The 16,251-nt window shown below is 31.5% G+C and overlaps 1 protein-coding gene across 1 annotated transcript; it reads right to left on the bottom strand.

Moving 5' to 3' along the window:
• Positions 1–725: 725 nt before the first annotated feature.
• Positions 726–16,251, bottom strand: LOC126823402 (lissencephaly-1 homolog). Its single transcript, XM_050552219.2, has 13 exons — positions 16,115–16,251; positions 11,190–11,304; positions 9,459–9,537; positions 8,822–8,896; positions 6,993–7,199; positions 6,795–6,891; positions 6,479–6,550; positions 6,010–6,112; positions 5,501–5,597; positions 5,112–5,243; positions 4,782–4,877; positions 4,493–4,649; positions 726–3,932 (listed from the first exon to the last, which is right to left on the bottom strand). The coding sequence occupies exons 2-13, from the start codon at positions 11,219–11,221 to the stop codon at positions 3,859–3,861; spliced, it is 1,221 nt and encodes a 406-aa protein (XP_050408176.1). The 5' UTR covers positions 11,222–11,304; positions 16,115–16,251; the 3' UTR covers positions 726–3,858.

Raw genomic sequence — 16,251 nt, 5'->3', positions numbered from 1 at the left:
ATATTAATAATTCAAATTGCTTTCTGTTTGATTCTGTGGTAGATATTAGTTAATATATCCTGCAAATTTGGCGAAGATATCTTAATTAGTTACAGAGATATAGTGTACCTACGTTTTTCATAATTTTTTCCCCAAAAATGTGTTACCCTGGCAAGAACATTTTTTTTAATGCCATTTGTCCCTTGTTTATTACATTTCCTAACTACTTGTACTATTTTCAATTCGATAGCTTTAACATTTCAGAATAAAAATTTTCGGATAGCCTCCTCCCTTAAATGGAAGCAGAATAAATACTTCTCAATAGTCTCCAAGTGTTTTTGACTACAATCATCGATGTAGCAATTAAAATGCCATTCAACCAGCTTGGCGTCTGTTGTTAATTGTAGATATAGACAGCATAAGTTTCGTATGCTAGAAGACAATCAATTTCTTATGTTGTGGAGCCACTGGCTGAGGCATTTTATTTTTGGCAAGGAGCAGTGTCTAATCATTTGAATCGTCCTGTGTACGTAAAAGAACCCTTGACAGTTGGAATCCAAAGAAGAGAAGGTGGAAACGTTGGGGTAAAATTTACCTTGTGACACACCACTGCAGTTAGTCTTGGGGAATGTTCCTATTACCTACAATAAATATGCAACAGCCTCTATATATACTGTTTGGACTACTTTTGTATCAAGAAAGAAACTTATCAGCTGGATACAGAAAATACAAGTCCAATATATATATATTTTTTTTAATACTTTATTCACATAGAACTTATTAGGTGTAGGACAATATTCAGTAACATAAAATACATTATACACTAAGTAATCAATAAATGTATTTATAATCATAAGTTAAAATTTCTATTAAATGCAAATATGGTATAAATCTCCAATTTAAAAAAAGAATAATAAAGAGGGTTTGAAATTGTTTAGCACTGTTTAGATTAATTGATACTTTTATTAGTAATCATTAGAAACTACATATTAATGCATGACAATTAATTATTAAATGAATCATACTATGTACTGGTAATAGATTTCTATTTAAAGATATCCAATGGTGGGAGGGCCATTTTATTTTTAGCAAATTTCTTATCAATGGAGAGGATCTAGAAAAAATGACCTTCCTCACTCATTTCATATTTTTAAATGGCTGAATGTTATTGACCAAGGTAAAATTTGGAAGAGAAAAAAAATCCTCCTTTTAATCAACTTGTACTATCTGGAGATTTATTAAATATATATATATATATTATCGAGACAGAGAAAATTACAAAGTGAGGTCGGTCAAAACTGTGACAAAAAAAAAAAAAAATAATTACAAAAAAAAAACAACAATTATGTTAATTAAAGCAAATATAGGTTTGTAGTACTGTAATATATTATAGAAGCCTTATGAGAGGTATGCAGTCCATACCAAACACCCTTTAAAACTTGGAATATCTATTATGTTTAAAGTAGTTCTTCCAAACTAACATTTCTATGTACAATTCAAGTGAGAATTATCTTCACTTCTTAAGTTTTGAATCTAGAAGAACTACTTTAATTCAAGTGACTATACCCAAGTATTAAGATTATGCATAAAACTGATATTACTGGCAGTTGTATATCACACTATCTACTATGCCTAAGATAACTTCTATCCCTAATTAAATAGGACAATATATATTTCATGTTCATGAAGTAATCCTAATCCGGTTAAAATATGGTCCACGAACAACCCTACGACAAGCTTGTACATGAACAAATCTATTTTAAATCATCATGTAGATTTTTCTTAAAACATAAAACAACTAGTCCTATAAAGTTTTTCTGTTACTTATTTCGGTGTCATTCATTTCTATTGTAAGTTTTAAATGGATTAAACATTGAATGTTGTAATTAGATAAAATATTGATATATCACTGGAATAGATTTCTTTCTTAATTTAATAATATAGTCTATTTGATAAAATAAAATAAATTTCCTAACACCATAAATAATTCTGAGCACTACGTGGAAAAAAATAAATTACAAAAGCAAAGACAAAAATATAAATCAAAATGTACAAATATATACAATAACAAATATAAAGCACATATATTGGTTGTTAATTCAGCTCTAACATTTAATTTATAACACTTATTAAATAGTATGTATGTTTGTTCCAAGGACAAAAAGCAAACATAGTCCATAGTATTTGGGGAAATTTGACGATTTTCAATTTACGAAAATGATCTTAAAAGATGTAAACTTTGACTGATCATAGATTCGAAAAATAAAAGTGGTAGTCATTGTTTTTCTCGTGATAAATAATAGAAAAACAAAAGATGAATAGTCAAAATTAAAATCCAACCGTCACCCCTTTTACAAACAATTTTATTTATTGCATGCAATAGAAATTCGAAAAGAGTGGTAATTTATAGATATAAAATTGCTTGTGCAAGACATCTTGCTTTGGACTTTAAATTTATATAATATATAGCCCACTAACAAACAGTAAAAGTTACTAGGAAGCCATCTATGATTCTAACCTTCACATTCCGTTTTTTAATTATTACATACATAGAAAGTAGTCAACAGTATCAGTCAACATACAGTGTCTTCTCTGATTTCAATGATTCACACAAATTTTTTAAGAGGATTTTATAAAGTTGGTAAGCAGGCTAAGAAATTTTCCTAATGTCTACATACATATACTGATTTGTTCCATCAATTAAAGTCTCTGATCGTCATAATATTGTGAGAGTTTAATCTCTAAAAGGAATGTCTGTCCAAAAATAATTCAATTCCATTAAGTATTCCAAAGATATTATGAATTAAAAAATTGTTAACATTCGGCATCCACTAGAGACAACATACAAGATATGGTCACACAAGCCATTGCCACCTGAAATCTTTTGATGGGCCTCGTTTTTGATCCGATGGAATCCAAGCTGGGAACATTTGTACCATTGATAGTTTGCTTTCTTAATTAAAATTTTAATTTGTGTACATTTTAACATGGTTTAAGTTTAAGTCATTGTCTGAAAAGTGCAAATGACGATCAGTTACTATAACAGATTAATATCTTTGTTCTTTTTTATTAAGGTATTAAGGATTATATTATGAGGTAAATTAGAAATTACAAGTTTAGACTAGAGTAGTATAATTGTGTATCGTTATCAAACTTGGAGGTGATGCGTTTGATTTCTAAGTTATCACCTGTGACCTAGCTATTACTATTATGGTTTTTCATGATGAATGGGATTATATTTAGGGACAGTTGGATTAAATCATAGATGTTACAATATCGTTGTAGATACAGTAGACAATTCAGGAGACTTTCATAATCTGTATAACCTCTAGACAGATATATCACAGTGATAAATAATTTCTTGCTTTCTTCATAAACCATCACGATTTCTACAGTACCTAGTTGTCATATCTCTGGATCTAATATCTTATTCAATCATATAATTAGTTTGCAGTGTTCTCAAGCTATCAAAGCATACTTGAACACTGGGTGAATATGAGCATCACAAAAAGCCACAAAATATCACCATTTTATTTAAGATACAAACTTAGAATAACAACTGGCAGACACATGTAAAAGAAAAGGGGTCACCTTGATAGTCAGTGGTGTGGTCCATCGTCTCTAACTAACACAGGTTTTTAAAACAGTTGATTATTCAAATAATTTACCCAAGTATGTAATATATTATATTTTATCATATGAATACAATTAATTCATAAATAAATATTGAAGTGTAAAGTAAGCACTTTAATTAAATCCAGTGTTTAAATGATGTTAAAGATATAGTGTACAGTAAGTAAGGTAAAATATATCAACTGTTTTATGAACCACTAGATGTTATACATGAGATAAATCTACCAGATATACTGGTGACTGTATTTATCTACATTCCCATATCTTTACACTTTGATCAACACTCCCTGTTACTACATACGGAGAATTCTTATGCATGTCTGAAAGTAATAAACACAAACACATTTACATTTGTAAAGGACTTGAAGAAGATCTCATGATTTGCTATTAATATAGTTTCCACATTTCTAAACAAAAATAAAACTTCTCTTGTCTCTGATGAAATGATTTTGGGTTGAGCATGGTTGATACTAGTAAATGAATAAGGATCTGCAAAGGTTGGACTTAAAGGCGTTACACAGAACTTTTTAGTCAAAATGGTTCTGCGTTACTTACACGTACATCACAACTCTTCTCATTTTGATGGAGCAAAATGGGAATTAACATTCACTCAATACAACTTGGCCATTTTAGAAATAATAAGTTGTATGTCACTAATGTTTGCATGACTTTTTAGTGTGGATTGAAAGCAATAGGATCTGGAGAATCCCATAAATATCTGAAAGCAACACACTTTCATGTTCCTTACATTTGGAAATAAAACTTGCAAAAATGTGAGATTTGTGACCCAAGTTTTCTTCATTTCATCAAAGTATATATAGGAGATTAACATTTACCTATTATTATGTTTAATATATGATTAAATCTATAATATACTTGCCTACAGATGTAGCAAAATGTGAATGTGCTTCCAGAGTTTTGTGGTTACGTTTGTTTTTGATGTCCCAGACTCTAAGAGTTTTATCATCAGAAGCACTAAGTATGAAAAGTCCTCCTGGATGGAAAACAATTCCTCGTACCCAATTATCATGACCAACCTATAAATAAATACATGTCTTTTAAAAACCAGAATTAAGTTGTAAAAAGAAATTTCTTGAAGATTACAGTTTTCACTGAAGCAAGATATCGGAAAATGTTTAGAGTATTTTTCTATGTAAATGTGTTCTTACCAATGAAAAGAGACAAAGTCCACTGCTTATATCCCACATCTTCATAGTCTTATCACGAGAACCAGATATAAGGAATGGCCCACTTGATTTCTTTGCCTAAAACATTAAATAAATATCATAAAACATGCAACTATCAAAGGTTTCAAAATCTCTAAATAATTATTTAAAACTGAAAAGAAAAGGGATTGTATTTTGTACAACCTCTGATTTGGATAGGCACATCTTTGACAATAAACTAAACAGCATGATTTCTTTTAAACCTGTAGATATGTGCACAAGGCTATTGTCACTGGGTCTCGGGACTCTCTTCAAATATAAATTAGTACTTACATCTGCGCCACCTGCTTCTCCAATAGATGGGTATGCTGTTTCTGGAGCCCAAGCTATACATTCAACAGTATGTTCATGTTCTCTTAATTCAGCTTTACATTCTTTTGTAGCTACAACCCATACTCTAACAGTCTGTAAAACATGTTATTCTCTAACCTTTAATAATAATGCTTTATTATTGACTCTTCACCTAATCAATAGGTTATCTTCTCTTTATTACTAATGTCTTGGATATTTATACATGTAGATTTACAAGTTTATTCACATAAAATTCTTGCCTTGATTTATAGTTTGATCTAAAGAATTATTAAGACAATTTCTCTTAACACAATGTAAATGCTTATCACCATGGACTGATGTATTGGGCAAACTATACCGAGATTTATTACCTGATCATTAGAACAGCTGGCCAGCAGCGAACCATCTTTATTTACACGCACCATCCTGACCCACTCACGATGGCCTGTAAATGTCTTTACACAATAGCTGAAAATACATAATTTAATTCTGATGTTTACACTTGCATTTCTTATTCAACAAGACTAGCATATTTCTGACTTTCTTTAAAGGCAAATCATTTCTCCAACCCTGCTTTTGCTTTACTCCAATTTTAAAATTGTAGATAAAGTTTGTTTACTTTCTTTAAAAGTCCATATTAAGTCACTAAATTCAGTAAGCATCATTGCTCAACAGTGGATTAAAGCGTGTTTACCTCCTATAAATAGTCCAAATACAGTGACTAGATTTAGCAAGCATAATAGCTAATGATCTGTTGTTACATAATGAAGTAGTGCTGTCCAGGTTGGTGTAGAACCTCATATAATGCATACTAAACCCGACATGGAATATATGTTACATTGATGAAGATGTATAAATATAAATAAATATGAGTAATTACCCAGTGGCAACTTCCCACATTTTGATAGTTTTGTCTCTGGATGCAGAAACAATGAAATCACCACTTGGCATGAAGGTTATACTCGAAACATTATGGTCATGCCCTGAAATAATAGATGAAATGAAAAATTATAAAATATTAACAAATTCAATATCTCGACTGATTAATCCACAATCCTTTGAAAAATATACTTAGTTGTCACATAAATAATTTTATTGTCACAGAGAAAATAAACAACAGAAATCACAAAAATATTTAAAGAAAGCATCGGATGGGTCTTGCAAGTTCTACCTACATACATCTGTAAGACAATATATCCATATATTCAAAAAATAATTAAAACTAAACAGTGCTGCCTACCTCTTACTTTTAGAAATTAAAATCCCCAAAATTCAGATTTTAAAAAAAGGCTATCTAATGGTGTTCTACAAATTCACTGAGGGTGTCAAATGATGAAGATTTTACTTACCGAACATAGTTTTCAGGCATTCAAATCCTTGAAAATCCCATAGTTTAATCATCATATCTGCCGAGCACGAAGCTGTAAATATACGATATCATTAAAGACCAGAACCCTGCAACAACTGAATTTATTTATAAAAGCTATGACAGGACTCAATGAAAAATAACGTAATAAAATTACATATGAGATAGCCCTGTAGATATTGCTCTTGAATACCAAATAGGTGATATCAACTGTAAAATACATTATTGTAAACAGAGTAGACCACTTTCAACTAGCTGATAAAATATTACATCATGGAAAATAACCTAGTTTAAATTACCTAACAGTTTGCCTGTGTGATCAAATGCTATATCTTGAATTGAATCTGTATGTCCTTTTAATGATCTTTCATAATCACCGGTTTCATAATCCCATATCTGAAGGAATAAAATTAATGGATTAAAATAATATCTCTGACGATTTATAACATGGAACACTGAATATAATCTCGTTTAAACTAATACTTTTATTACCATACCTTAATAGTAGCATCTTCACTGGCTGATATTACTACACTGAATACCGGGTGAAATAAGACTTTAGTAACTGGACTACGATGGCCACTCAGTGAATATCTTTCTGGGGCACGGGGAATCCATTCGGCAGGGCTACGTTTATCTCTGGTTGGAGCTCCAATACTGAATTCTTTTTCAGCTTCTGTCAGCTTAGATTCTAGGTCCATAACCTAAAACAAAATATGAAATGAACTGTCGAGCTGAAAATTAACAATCTCATTTATAATATTAATCTAAAACATTAAAAGACAGATAGTGTAGTCAGTTTCTGTTGCAAGACTGACAACAGGTTATATGTAAATTTCAATTTCAAATAAAACGGCTACATGTACTTCTTGTGATTTTGGTATCTATTTCAGGCCATATATCAATTTAAAAATTTTATTGGCTTTATAATACAGTAAATCATTATTGCAGGTTATCGGTAAAACTGATATCTGAAACTTTTAGTAAAACTATTGGCCCGATACAAATATCAATACTAATAATTTGTATACTGACTTTTGGATATCGCTAAAAATGGCCAATTATCGGCAAGTACTGATGTTGTAACCGATAATATAAATTATGGGAAACTCTAATCATTGTATATATATACACTACACCTCACATAAGTCGGATTTGTATAAGTCGGATCTTTGCTCAACTCGGATTAAATCGTTTGGATCCTTTCATCCTGCATGTTTTTCTTATTAAATTTCTGTGCGTAAGTGGGATCTTCGCTCAACACGGATCAAAATGTTTGGTGCATTTGATCTAATTCCGGCTTTTTTCCTTCGCCTAAGTCGGATCGGCAGTATGTTCACAACATGCTGTTTAAAATATGTAACCCTCCGCCACATGCCCTGGCATACGCCATTGAAATCCAAAATACAGGACAATGCATAAATTACACAACTCGCAATATAAGACGAAACAAAATTGAAAATTTTGAAAAAATTTGATTGTAATTGGGCTAGGCAAAGCAATAAGTGACTGAAGTTTCTCAGATTTTCAAAGATTCTAACTTTTCCCCACCACAGCTTACCTAAATTTCGTTTCGTCTTATATGGCCTAGTCACGTAAATCCATGCGCCACCCCACATCTAGACTTCACTGGCATTCGCCAAAACCGAAGGGGACGCATTTTTAACAGCATGTTGTGTTACACAAACTGACTCCAGTGAGGTAAGCAAGTTCTTATTTTCTCACTAAAATGTTCCTTTACATTGTACAGGCGTTCAGAGACTGACACACGACCTTTTAGCAGTAAAAAGTTGACCAGTAAAACTGACTGGGAACCGATTTTATTTCAACAAGGATTCAATAGGACGGTTCCTGAACATACAGGGTGATAACTCGGATCTTCGCTCAGCTCGGATAAAATTGGTCAGTCTACTTAGATCCGACTTATGCGAAGTTTACTATAACATACAAATGTTAAGTAGACATGAAGTACTTTTAATGGAATGAAATGACCTTGATTAATATAATATTATTCTTTTTTTTATACACCATGCCAGAATTTTAATATGAGAAAATGAAAGGTCGAGAAAAATGGAAGATAGAGGAAAATAAAAACGAAAAAAATACCCTCTCTTATATCTCATTATATTTACATGTATGACTATGGCTCATATTTAGTGGATAAAGACTATCACACATTATCCATTTTTCTATAACAAAACTCTGCCAGATTTACATGTACCAACTGTTTTTTTTTTCTTCTAATTTTTACATCTGTATGTGTATTGGAAATAAAACTACACCTAAATTTTATTTATATGATTATTTGATATATTTGACTGCTTACCTTTTTCTGTAATCTGATTACAGATGTCCATTTCTTCTCCAGAAGGCCAGCATATTTCTTTTCTACATCATTAGACTACAAAAGAAATCAAGAAATATTATTTCGAGCGCAATAAATTGCAAATACAGGAATAGATAAGTTTTTACGTTCATGGAAATTATTTTATAACGGCTCAAACTTCTTAGTTTTTTGTTTTTTTGTTTTTTTGTTTAAATTTGGGAACTTGTGGATGGCCACATAGCTATTTACTTTCGGACGAAAAATAGAGACTACAATTTGAACAATCATTTGATAAAATTGTTTAAATTCAAATCAAATACAGGTCCCAAGGACCAAAGATATCATGCAGGTATTTAATTTCAGCTTGAAAAAAATAATAAAATATTCTATTTTAATTTAGACAATCAAAATGTATATAGCTTTATCCTTCATACAACTAAAATGACATCATTATCCTTCTTAAGTACAACAATTAAAACACTTCTCATTCATTCTTAAAATACTTTTATTAAAATAACTCAGCAAGAGGGAAAGAACAAAAGATTTTAAAAAAATATATATATATTGTTCTCATACACAATACTGAGAATCATGATTACGCAGTGAAGTTTTTGTAGAAGAGCTAAAATAATCATACCATATTGGCTTCCTTCTGGAATTCTCCTAATGCATTGACATATCCATTCGAACTAAGATAGTCAGCAATGGCTTTATTACTATAATATAAAACAATTATAATAATTACATTTTTAAAACGTTTGCAGAGTTTGGACATTTTGTCACACAAATATTAACTTTATAATAATAGTAACAGTGTAAGGTATAAGATCATACCTCTACCTTCTGACAATCACTTGCAATATGATAAAAGAGAGTTTATATTTTATACATGTATTTTGGCAGTTCCTTAGCAAATATAACTTAAATATATGTTGGTCACTAAGTTTTATCCTATAATGTTTTCACTGTCTGTCATTATGTATCATTATCACCTTTCTTGTTAAATGTTCAAAACCATTGTAGGGCTGGCAATTGATACTGGTTTCAAGTATCGATTATCGTCGACTATCCATCGATCAATAATCGATAATATCGGCAAATTATTTTGACTTAAAATTGTTTGAAAACAGTCATAATTTGTACATGAATAACGAATTATATGTGAGTTTATGTTGTAATATTCTGCATACATGTAGAATTTGTTTCATTGATTTGACAATGAAATAATAGCATTCCATAGCAAAACCAAGGTGTAGAAACTTGATCAACAAAGTTACTTTATTTGGAAGACAGAACTGCCACCGCTCGCATATCTTTGTCACGTATGACCTGAATAATAATGAGTAAAATGTAGTTACATGTATTTCCCTTTGATCACATGAAACAGAGCCTTCATCCAGTTCCGGGCTTCCCCGTAACAGTTTATTTCTTGCAGTGATTTCTCATTTCTCATGCGCACAGAACGCCTTGTAATAATAGTGGATTAATTCATGTTTTTGACTCTTGGTCACTGTGAGAGCCATAATTTCAATATTCCACAATATGTTGTGCCATTATGTCACAACACGACATGCCAGACTCTCATCATAAGCAGCCGACATTTCTCAGCGTTGGCACCTCTCGTGAAAAAACAAAACGTGTGTGTTTAATTATGACTATTCTGTTTTTTAAAATTACAGTTCTAGGCCCAAGCACGCGTTGCAAAGAATACAGTGATAAGGATTATTTTTTATGGACTTCTTTTTACAAATCATGTACCTATAATTACGCGATAATTGTTGTTTTAAAACTGTATCGATATCAATACTTTCTGCCAGCCTTACACCATAGTCGTTAGATCTCTTTTCGTCTATATTCACTATAGGTAATAATTGATCATGACATTATTAGCCCAATTGTTTATTCTGTGATAACATTCTTAAAGTCATTTGACTAATTTGAGGGAATGTTAATTCTTTGTGATTACAATACTATTTACCAAGATATATGATAAACTCAAAATCTGTCAACATTTGGCTTTCGCTGCAGACATACAAGCCGACATCACAAATGTATTTTTCCGTTCAACTCTAGCCCACTTTTTAATCTAATTGAATCCATTTAAGGTCATTTTAGCAGGAATTACTCTGTATTTGTGTATTCATTGTGTTTACTGGAGATGCACTCAAGAAAGAAATCAACACTGAATGCAATGAACGACAATACATGTAACTGTATTTATTTGACTAAGAAAACACTTCCTCTCTTCTGTGATAATAGTATGTAGAGGAAATGATAAAGATATATCTGGTAACCTATAACTACAGTCTACATATGTATATATACATGTAATATATGATAATCTACTCTTAATACTAGTACAACTTACAGCTCATCTCTCTGTCTTTGTGAAAGAACCATTTTGGTAATCTGGTTTTATTAAAAGTATTAAAATCTTATACTCGGCAAACTTAAAATCAATTTTTATTCCACTTTTTATAATCCTGAAATAAAGAGAATGTTCTTTGCAATTCATCAACATATTTTTGAGAATGTTGTATTACCACTTAAATTAAATCCCAATGAATCTATTTGATCAACTTTTTACTATGACATTATGCAGGCCACAAAATTTCACATAAATGATACCATTCAGTTACCTGCGGTTGCGCCAGCTCAAAAATATGCGACCTCTATACTGTGATGGTACTTTGACAGATCACATATTTTGACATCACGTATTGACCAGTTGCAAGCAGGTTGATTTAAAAATGCCCCCCCCCTCCCTAATTCTTTAAATGATTAGTTATGCCATAAACATTTGAAAGCGTACCTAAAGTATCTTTGGATTTTCAAATACAAAAATATTTCAACTATTTAACATGTCGGCTATATTTCCAAAGAATTTGCTACACATGTTCCTTTCACTATAGCCATTCTGTACCCTGGTACCAATGACCTGTATGTATGTCATCAACTTTGACCGCTACCCGGCATATGAGTGAGGCTGTATCTACTTTCTGATCAATTACAACAAGTCAATTATTACTTGTTAATAAAAAGTCAATCAGCTAGCTACTTAAAATATGGGGATTTAGTGAAGTAGAATAAATTTTTCTAATGTTTAAATGGGGACACCGTGGGATTAAAGTCATAAACACATAACCTCAAAATATAATATTAAATATAAAATATAAATTATTCAAGTTATTTCTTTAACAAATACATTCACTGCAAGTGGATATGAATAATAGCACCATAGAAATCTGGCTACTAAAACATGAAAATAGTGCAACCATTTTTCTGGTTATGCCAGAATTTGAAATTTCGTGGCTTGTTATGCAATGCTGTATCAATATGATCAAACACATTGTAAATGTATGCAGTAAATTTAAGTTGAAAACTGGACTTTCTATCATCCATAAATACACATGGATCTTCATCTCACTATTTCTGAACTCTCCTGTTGTGTTATGTTACATGTATTGATTTACTCTCACAAATTGGCAAGCCATGAACGTAAATAAATAGTTCAAACAAAACCAGTTTACACGCAACCTATTCTAATCATTATACAAATACTGAAAAATAAGCTTAAACTGGTCCATTGGGTGAACATTATTTTTACAAAATAAGCCAGAGGGTTTTTTCATGTGAAACTAAATTTTTCAAATGAATTTCCATTTTGGTTTACATATAAATAGAATTTCTTTTAACTACAGTAGTACAGTGTTAGATGTATTTATGAGGTTCTCTTGTTTACAGTGGTCATCCTAAATTCCACGCAAAACTTCCGTGTTTTTTTCAGGTAAACTATTAGTTCTGTTGGCCTACTTCAATTGTACTGTACCAAACCTCGAAATATGCTACATGTACCTGTCACTATCTGACAAACATTCAAACCAGTGATTTGCTTTTCGGTATTTTTATTATCAGCTTATTTATAATATAAAGACTGACACAAAGTTTAAAAAGATCAGGTACAACTTCAGTAGTGCCCAACTCAGGCCAACTGGCCATATTGTAACATTTTGTAATGTGTTTTACAAAGTTAAATTTAAAACCCACTTTTAATTACTGCGACCTGTGAAATCTGGGACTGTAATATGTTTTAAAACATATCCATAGTAACTAATCTTACAAGTTATTGAATCTACACAGTAACCCAGGTATCATTTATTTAATCTTGTGTATCTAGCACTAATTTCTTTCACATTAGTTTAATATCCAATCTTTGTTTAAAAATTTGTAAAAATGGTTTAAAATCACCATAAATCATTTAATTTGTACTTCTGTCCAGTTTAAAGCTGACCATTCAGTTTTGATAATGAGTGTCCAATTTACAAGTGTTTAATTTCTCAATTATTGTTAAAAAAATAAACAACTCAATTGATTAATGATGTATAATGATTAATTTTTGAACCGTAGTCAGGAAATTAAATACTTGTAAATTGGACACTCATTTAATATCAAAATTAATCAGTCAGCTTTAAACTGGACACAAGTACAAATTAGATGATTTTTTGTGATTTTAAACGTTTTTACGAATTTTTAAACAAAGATTGGATATTAAACAAATGTGAAAGAAATTAGTGCTAGATACACAAGATTAAATGATACCTGGGTTACAGTATTATTTATCTATAGAACTTAAAACCTATTTGTAGTAATAAATTACATTTTAAAAATAAAATAGAACTCAATGGAGTACTGACGCGTTTCTGTATGTCACTTTACGCCTTGTCACGTCAACATTCAAGTTACACCATGAAGTATTGAGTATAATAACATCCAATACCTATTTAAGTGGAAAAACCTGTCATTTTGAACTCTTAATAAAATCGGAAGTTATACTTCGAGACTGAACATTTTGATATTAATTGTTAGTAGACATGAGGGTCATCATATATGAAATGGTCAAGGGTCATTAAAGGGTTAGGTCACCAGATAGATGTTGAAAAGTCGAAGAAAATACAAAGTGAAACCTGAAGTAAACGAAATAAAAATTCAAAAATTGATTCTCTAAGGATTGTTGCCATTTGGTGTAGGTTCAAAACAAAATTTTTTCGAAAATCGGAATCAAACTGACGGCTGAATATCAATTTGAAGCAATCTGATTAAAACACAGATCCTATTTGGTTTTGTTTTTACAGTTCAAAATTTTGTTTTACTTGTCTTTACTACACTAGGATCTGGAAGAGTTGTTATCATTGACGTGTTCTGGGTGAAGTGAGGGATTAGCCAATGAAACGGTCTGTTACGGTGAGTTCTTGGCCTTTTTACGCACGGAACTGTGGGTAAACCACTAGAAACGTCAACGCTGATTGATTAATCAATGTCTAACATCATAGGGTCAAAAGCCGCTCGTTTGACCCCTGACATGAACTCCCTCTATAACTTGTCAGATCTTCATGTAGTGAGTAGTATAGGTCATCAAAAGTATAAAAAAACGAAACGAAATATAGATCTGTATTTTAATCAGATTGAATTTGATGATTTTTTGTCAAATCCAATATGGCGGCCAAACGGTTGAAAATGTTATCGAACAAGGTGCATGAATGAAAGATAATATCTAGGGCTAACACCACCATATCTCCCTATTGGTCTTTTTTTCAAAATGGAGAGAACTATTCATGTTCGGGAAAAATCGGAGGCCTCAGTAATTTCCGGAAGTGGTCACAAAATTTTTGAATATGTCATTTTGAAAGCATTGATGTGTTCTTTATTTCTAACAAGTTTCAACTTGATATCAAATAGTGACGGCGATACGCCATCTTGAATGCCGAAAAAATTTTGATGCTAATATTAATCGAGAGAACTTCCGAATTTCGAAAACCCGTCAGTCAGAGCCCATATAGGATTCGTTCAAACAATCCAAAAATGAAAACCCAAAGAACATCTGTTGAGAAATAACCAAGATATGGGAAATCAGAGATTATTTTTTGAACCGACTCAATACCCCAATCCCCCCCCCCCCCCCCCAAAAAAATAAAAATAAAAACACTTATGAAAACAATATGTGTTTCAACTGAAGATCCGAAACAAATAATAAAAACCTGAGTCATTGAAATACATTTTGACATCTATAATATTATTTTTAATTGCCTTTCTTTAGTGATTTCGTTTTTCAAGTATGGCAATGAAATTGAAATGGGGTTTAATGTCATACTTTTCTGCACCAACCGGGCTAATGAAGACAGGTAGGAGTTAGTACCACCATGCAGTCTGCTACATGTACATCGGAAATCTTGACCGACATCAAAGTTTTCCGCCTACTCTTTCTTCAAATTCCAACTGTCAAGTCCATGGGATCTGCACGCCAAAAAGTCCACAGATGTACTTTACTTTTTTCGTACCATTTCAAACACCTAAATCCTGAACTTTACTTGCCAGGAACTCTGTCCTGCACCACTGACAAGACAAGGAGGAATGTGCAGCAGCCTAAAGCAAATTTTTTTTAACATACATGTGTATATCCCTTTTGTTTACTTTTTTTTAAAATAAGTTATGTACAATTATTTATTGGCTCGATTAAAGCATAATTGCTTGACACTGTTACACTTAGTTCCCCTTGAAAAGCCTCTCTACTGACACTGTACCTTCAAAGCTTGGACTTGGAGTTGGGAGTCATGTCAACGGTGATGTTTCACTCAAGAAAAGTCCATCAGAACTACATAGGTTGTAACTACTACCTTATTTGAATAATCAGTCAATTTGCTGGACAATGTCAATAAGCTTACAAATACATTCTACATATCATCATAGTATTAGTACATGCAACGATGGTAATTAATAAATGAAAAATTGCAATATCTTTCTGTCAGTGCCATAAATTTAGTTTAGTGTTTTGTTGGTATTTATGTTATAATACCTACAGAGCATGGACTAATAAACCACTGGCATTATAGCCTAGTTGAGACTTTGTTTTTGACACTGACAGTTTTCTGACTTCATCTCTCTAGGCCTAGATTCTATACATTTTACAAACATAATTTATTTATCATGGATGGCATTCCAACACATGATACGTGTAATATATTCGTGAAAAAATATACCAACTTCTTCGAATAGAAAAGTAATATATGCTGTTGAAAATGATATTAATAATATAGTTACAATATTAAAATAAGCATCTGATCTAACCATAAAACAACAATCAATTTATCATGAATGATTATGATAATTTTTGTAACGTAACTTTGCTTTCATAGATCGCCATTTACAATCACAGTTGTGACGAAACGGATGCTCCTTCTCAGCCACATTGATCTTAAATCTGAATATTTAAATAATAAACAACATATTTCTGCATACCTATACACATTCAAATGCCCATACTTATGCCTCAGGGGATAAAGTTCGAAATATGTCCCCTGGACAACGAAGGTAAGTTAACCAGCACCAGACAGACAGATCCCTTCGCGCACCTTGAAAGCGCAATTTCGGAAATG

Source organism: Patella vulgata, chromosome 6 (genome assembly GCF_932274485.2).
Source record: "Patella vulgata chromosome 6, xgPatVulg1.2, whole genome shotgun sequence".
NCBI classification, from domain to species: Eukaryota; Metazoa; Mollusca; class Gastropoda; family Patellidae; genus Patella; species Patella vulgata.
This window is presented reverse-complemented; position numbering and strand designations above follow the sequence as displayed.

Excerpts from the sequence above, each read along its gene's own strand:
- LOC126823402 (XM_050552219.2), bottom strand. The coding sequence starts at position 11,221 with ATGGTTCTTTCACAAAGACAGAGAGATGAGCT. Across the intron at positions 6,551-6,794 it reads TCACACAGGCAAACTGTTAG|CTTCGTGCTCGGCAGATATG; the intron begins GTAATTTAAACT and ends GTATATTTACAG. Across the intron at positions 3,933-4,492 it reads ACATTTTGCTACATCTGTAG|ACATGCATAAGAATTCTCCG; the intron begins GCAAGTATATTA and ends TATTACTTTCAG.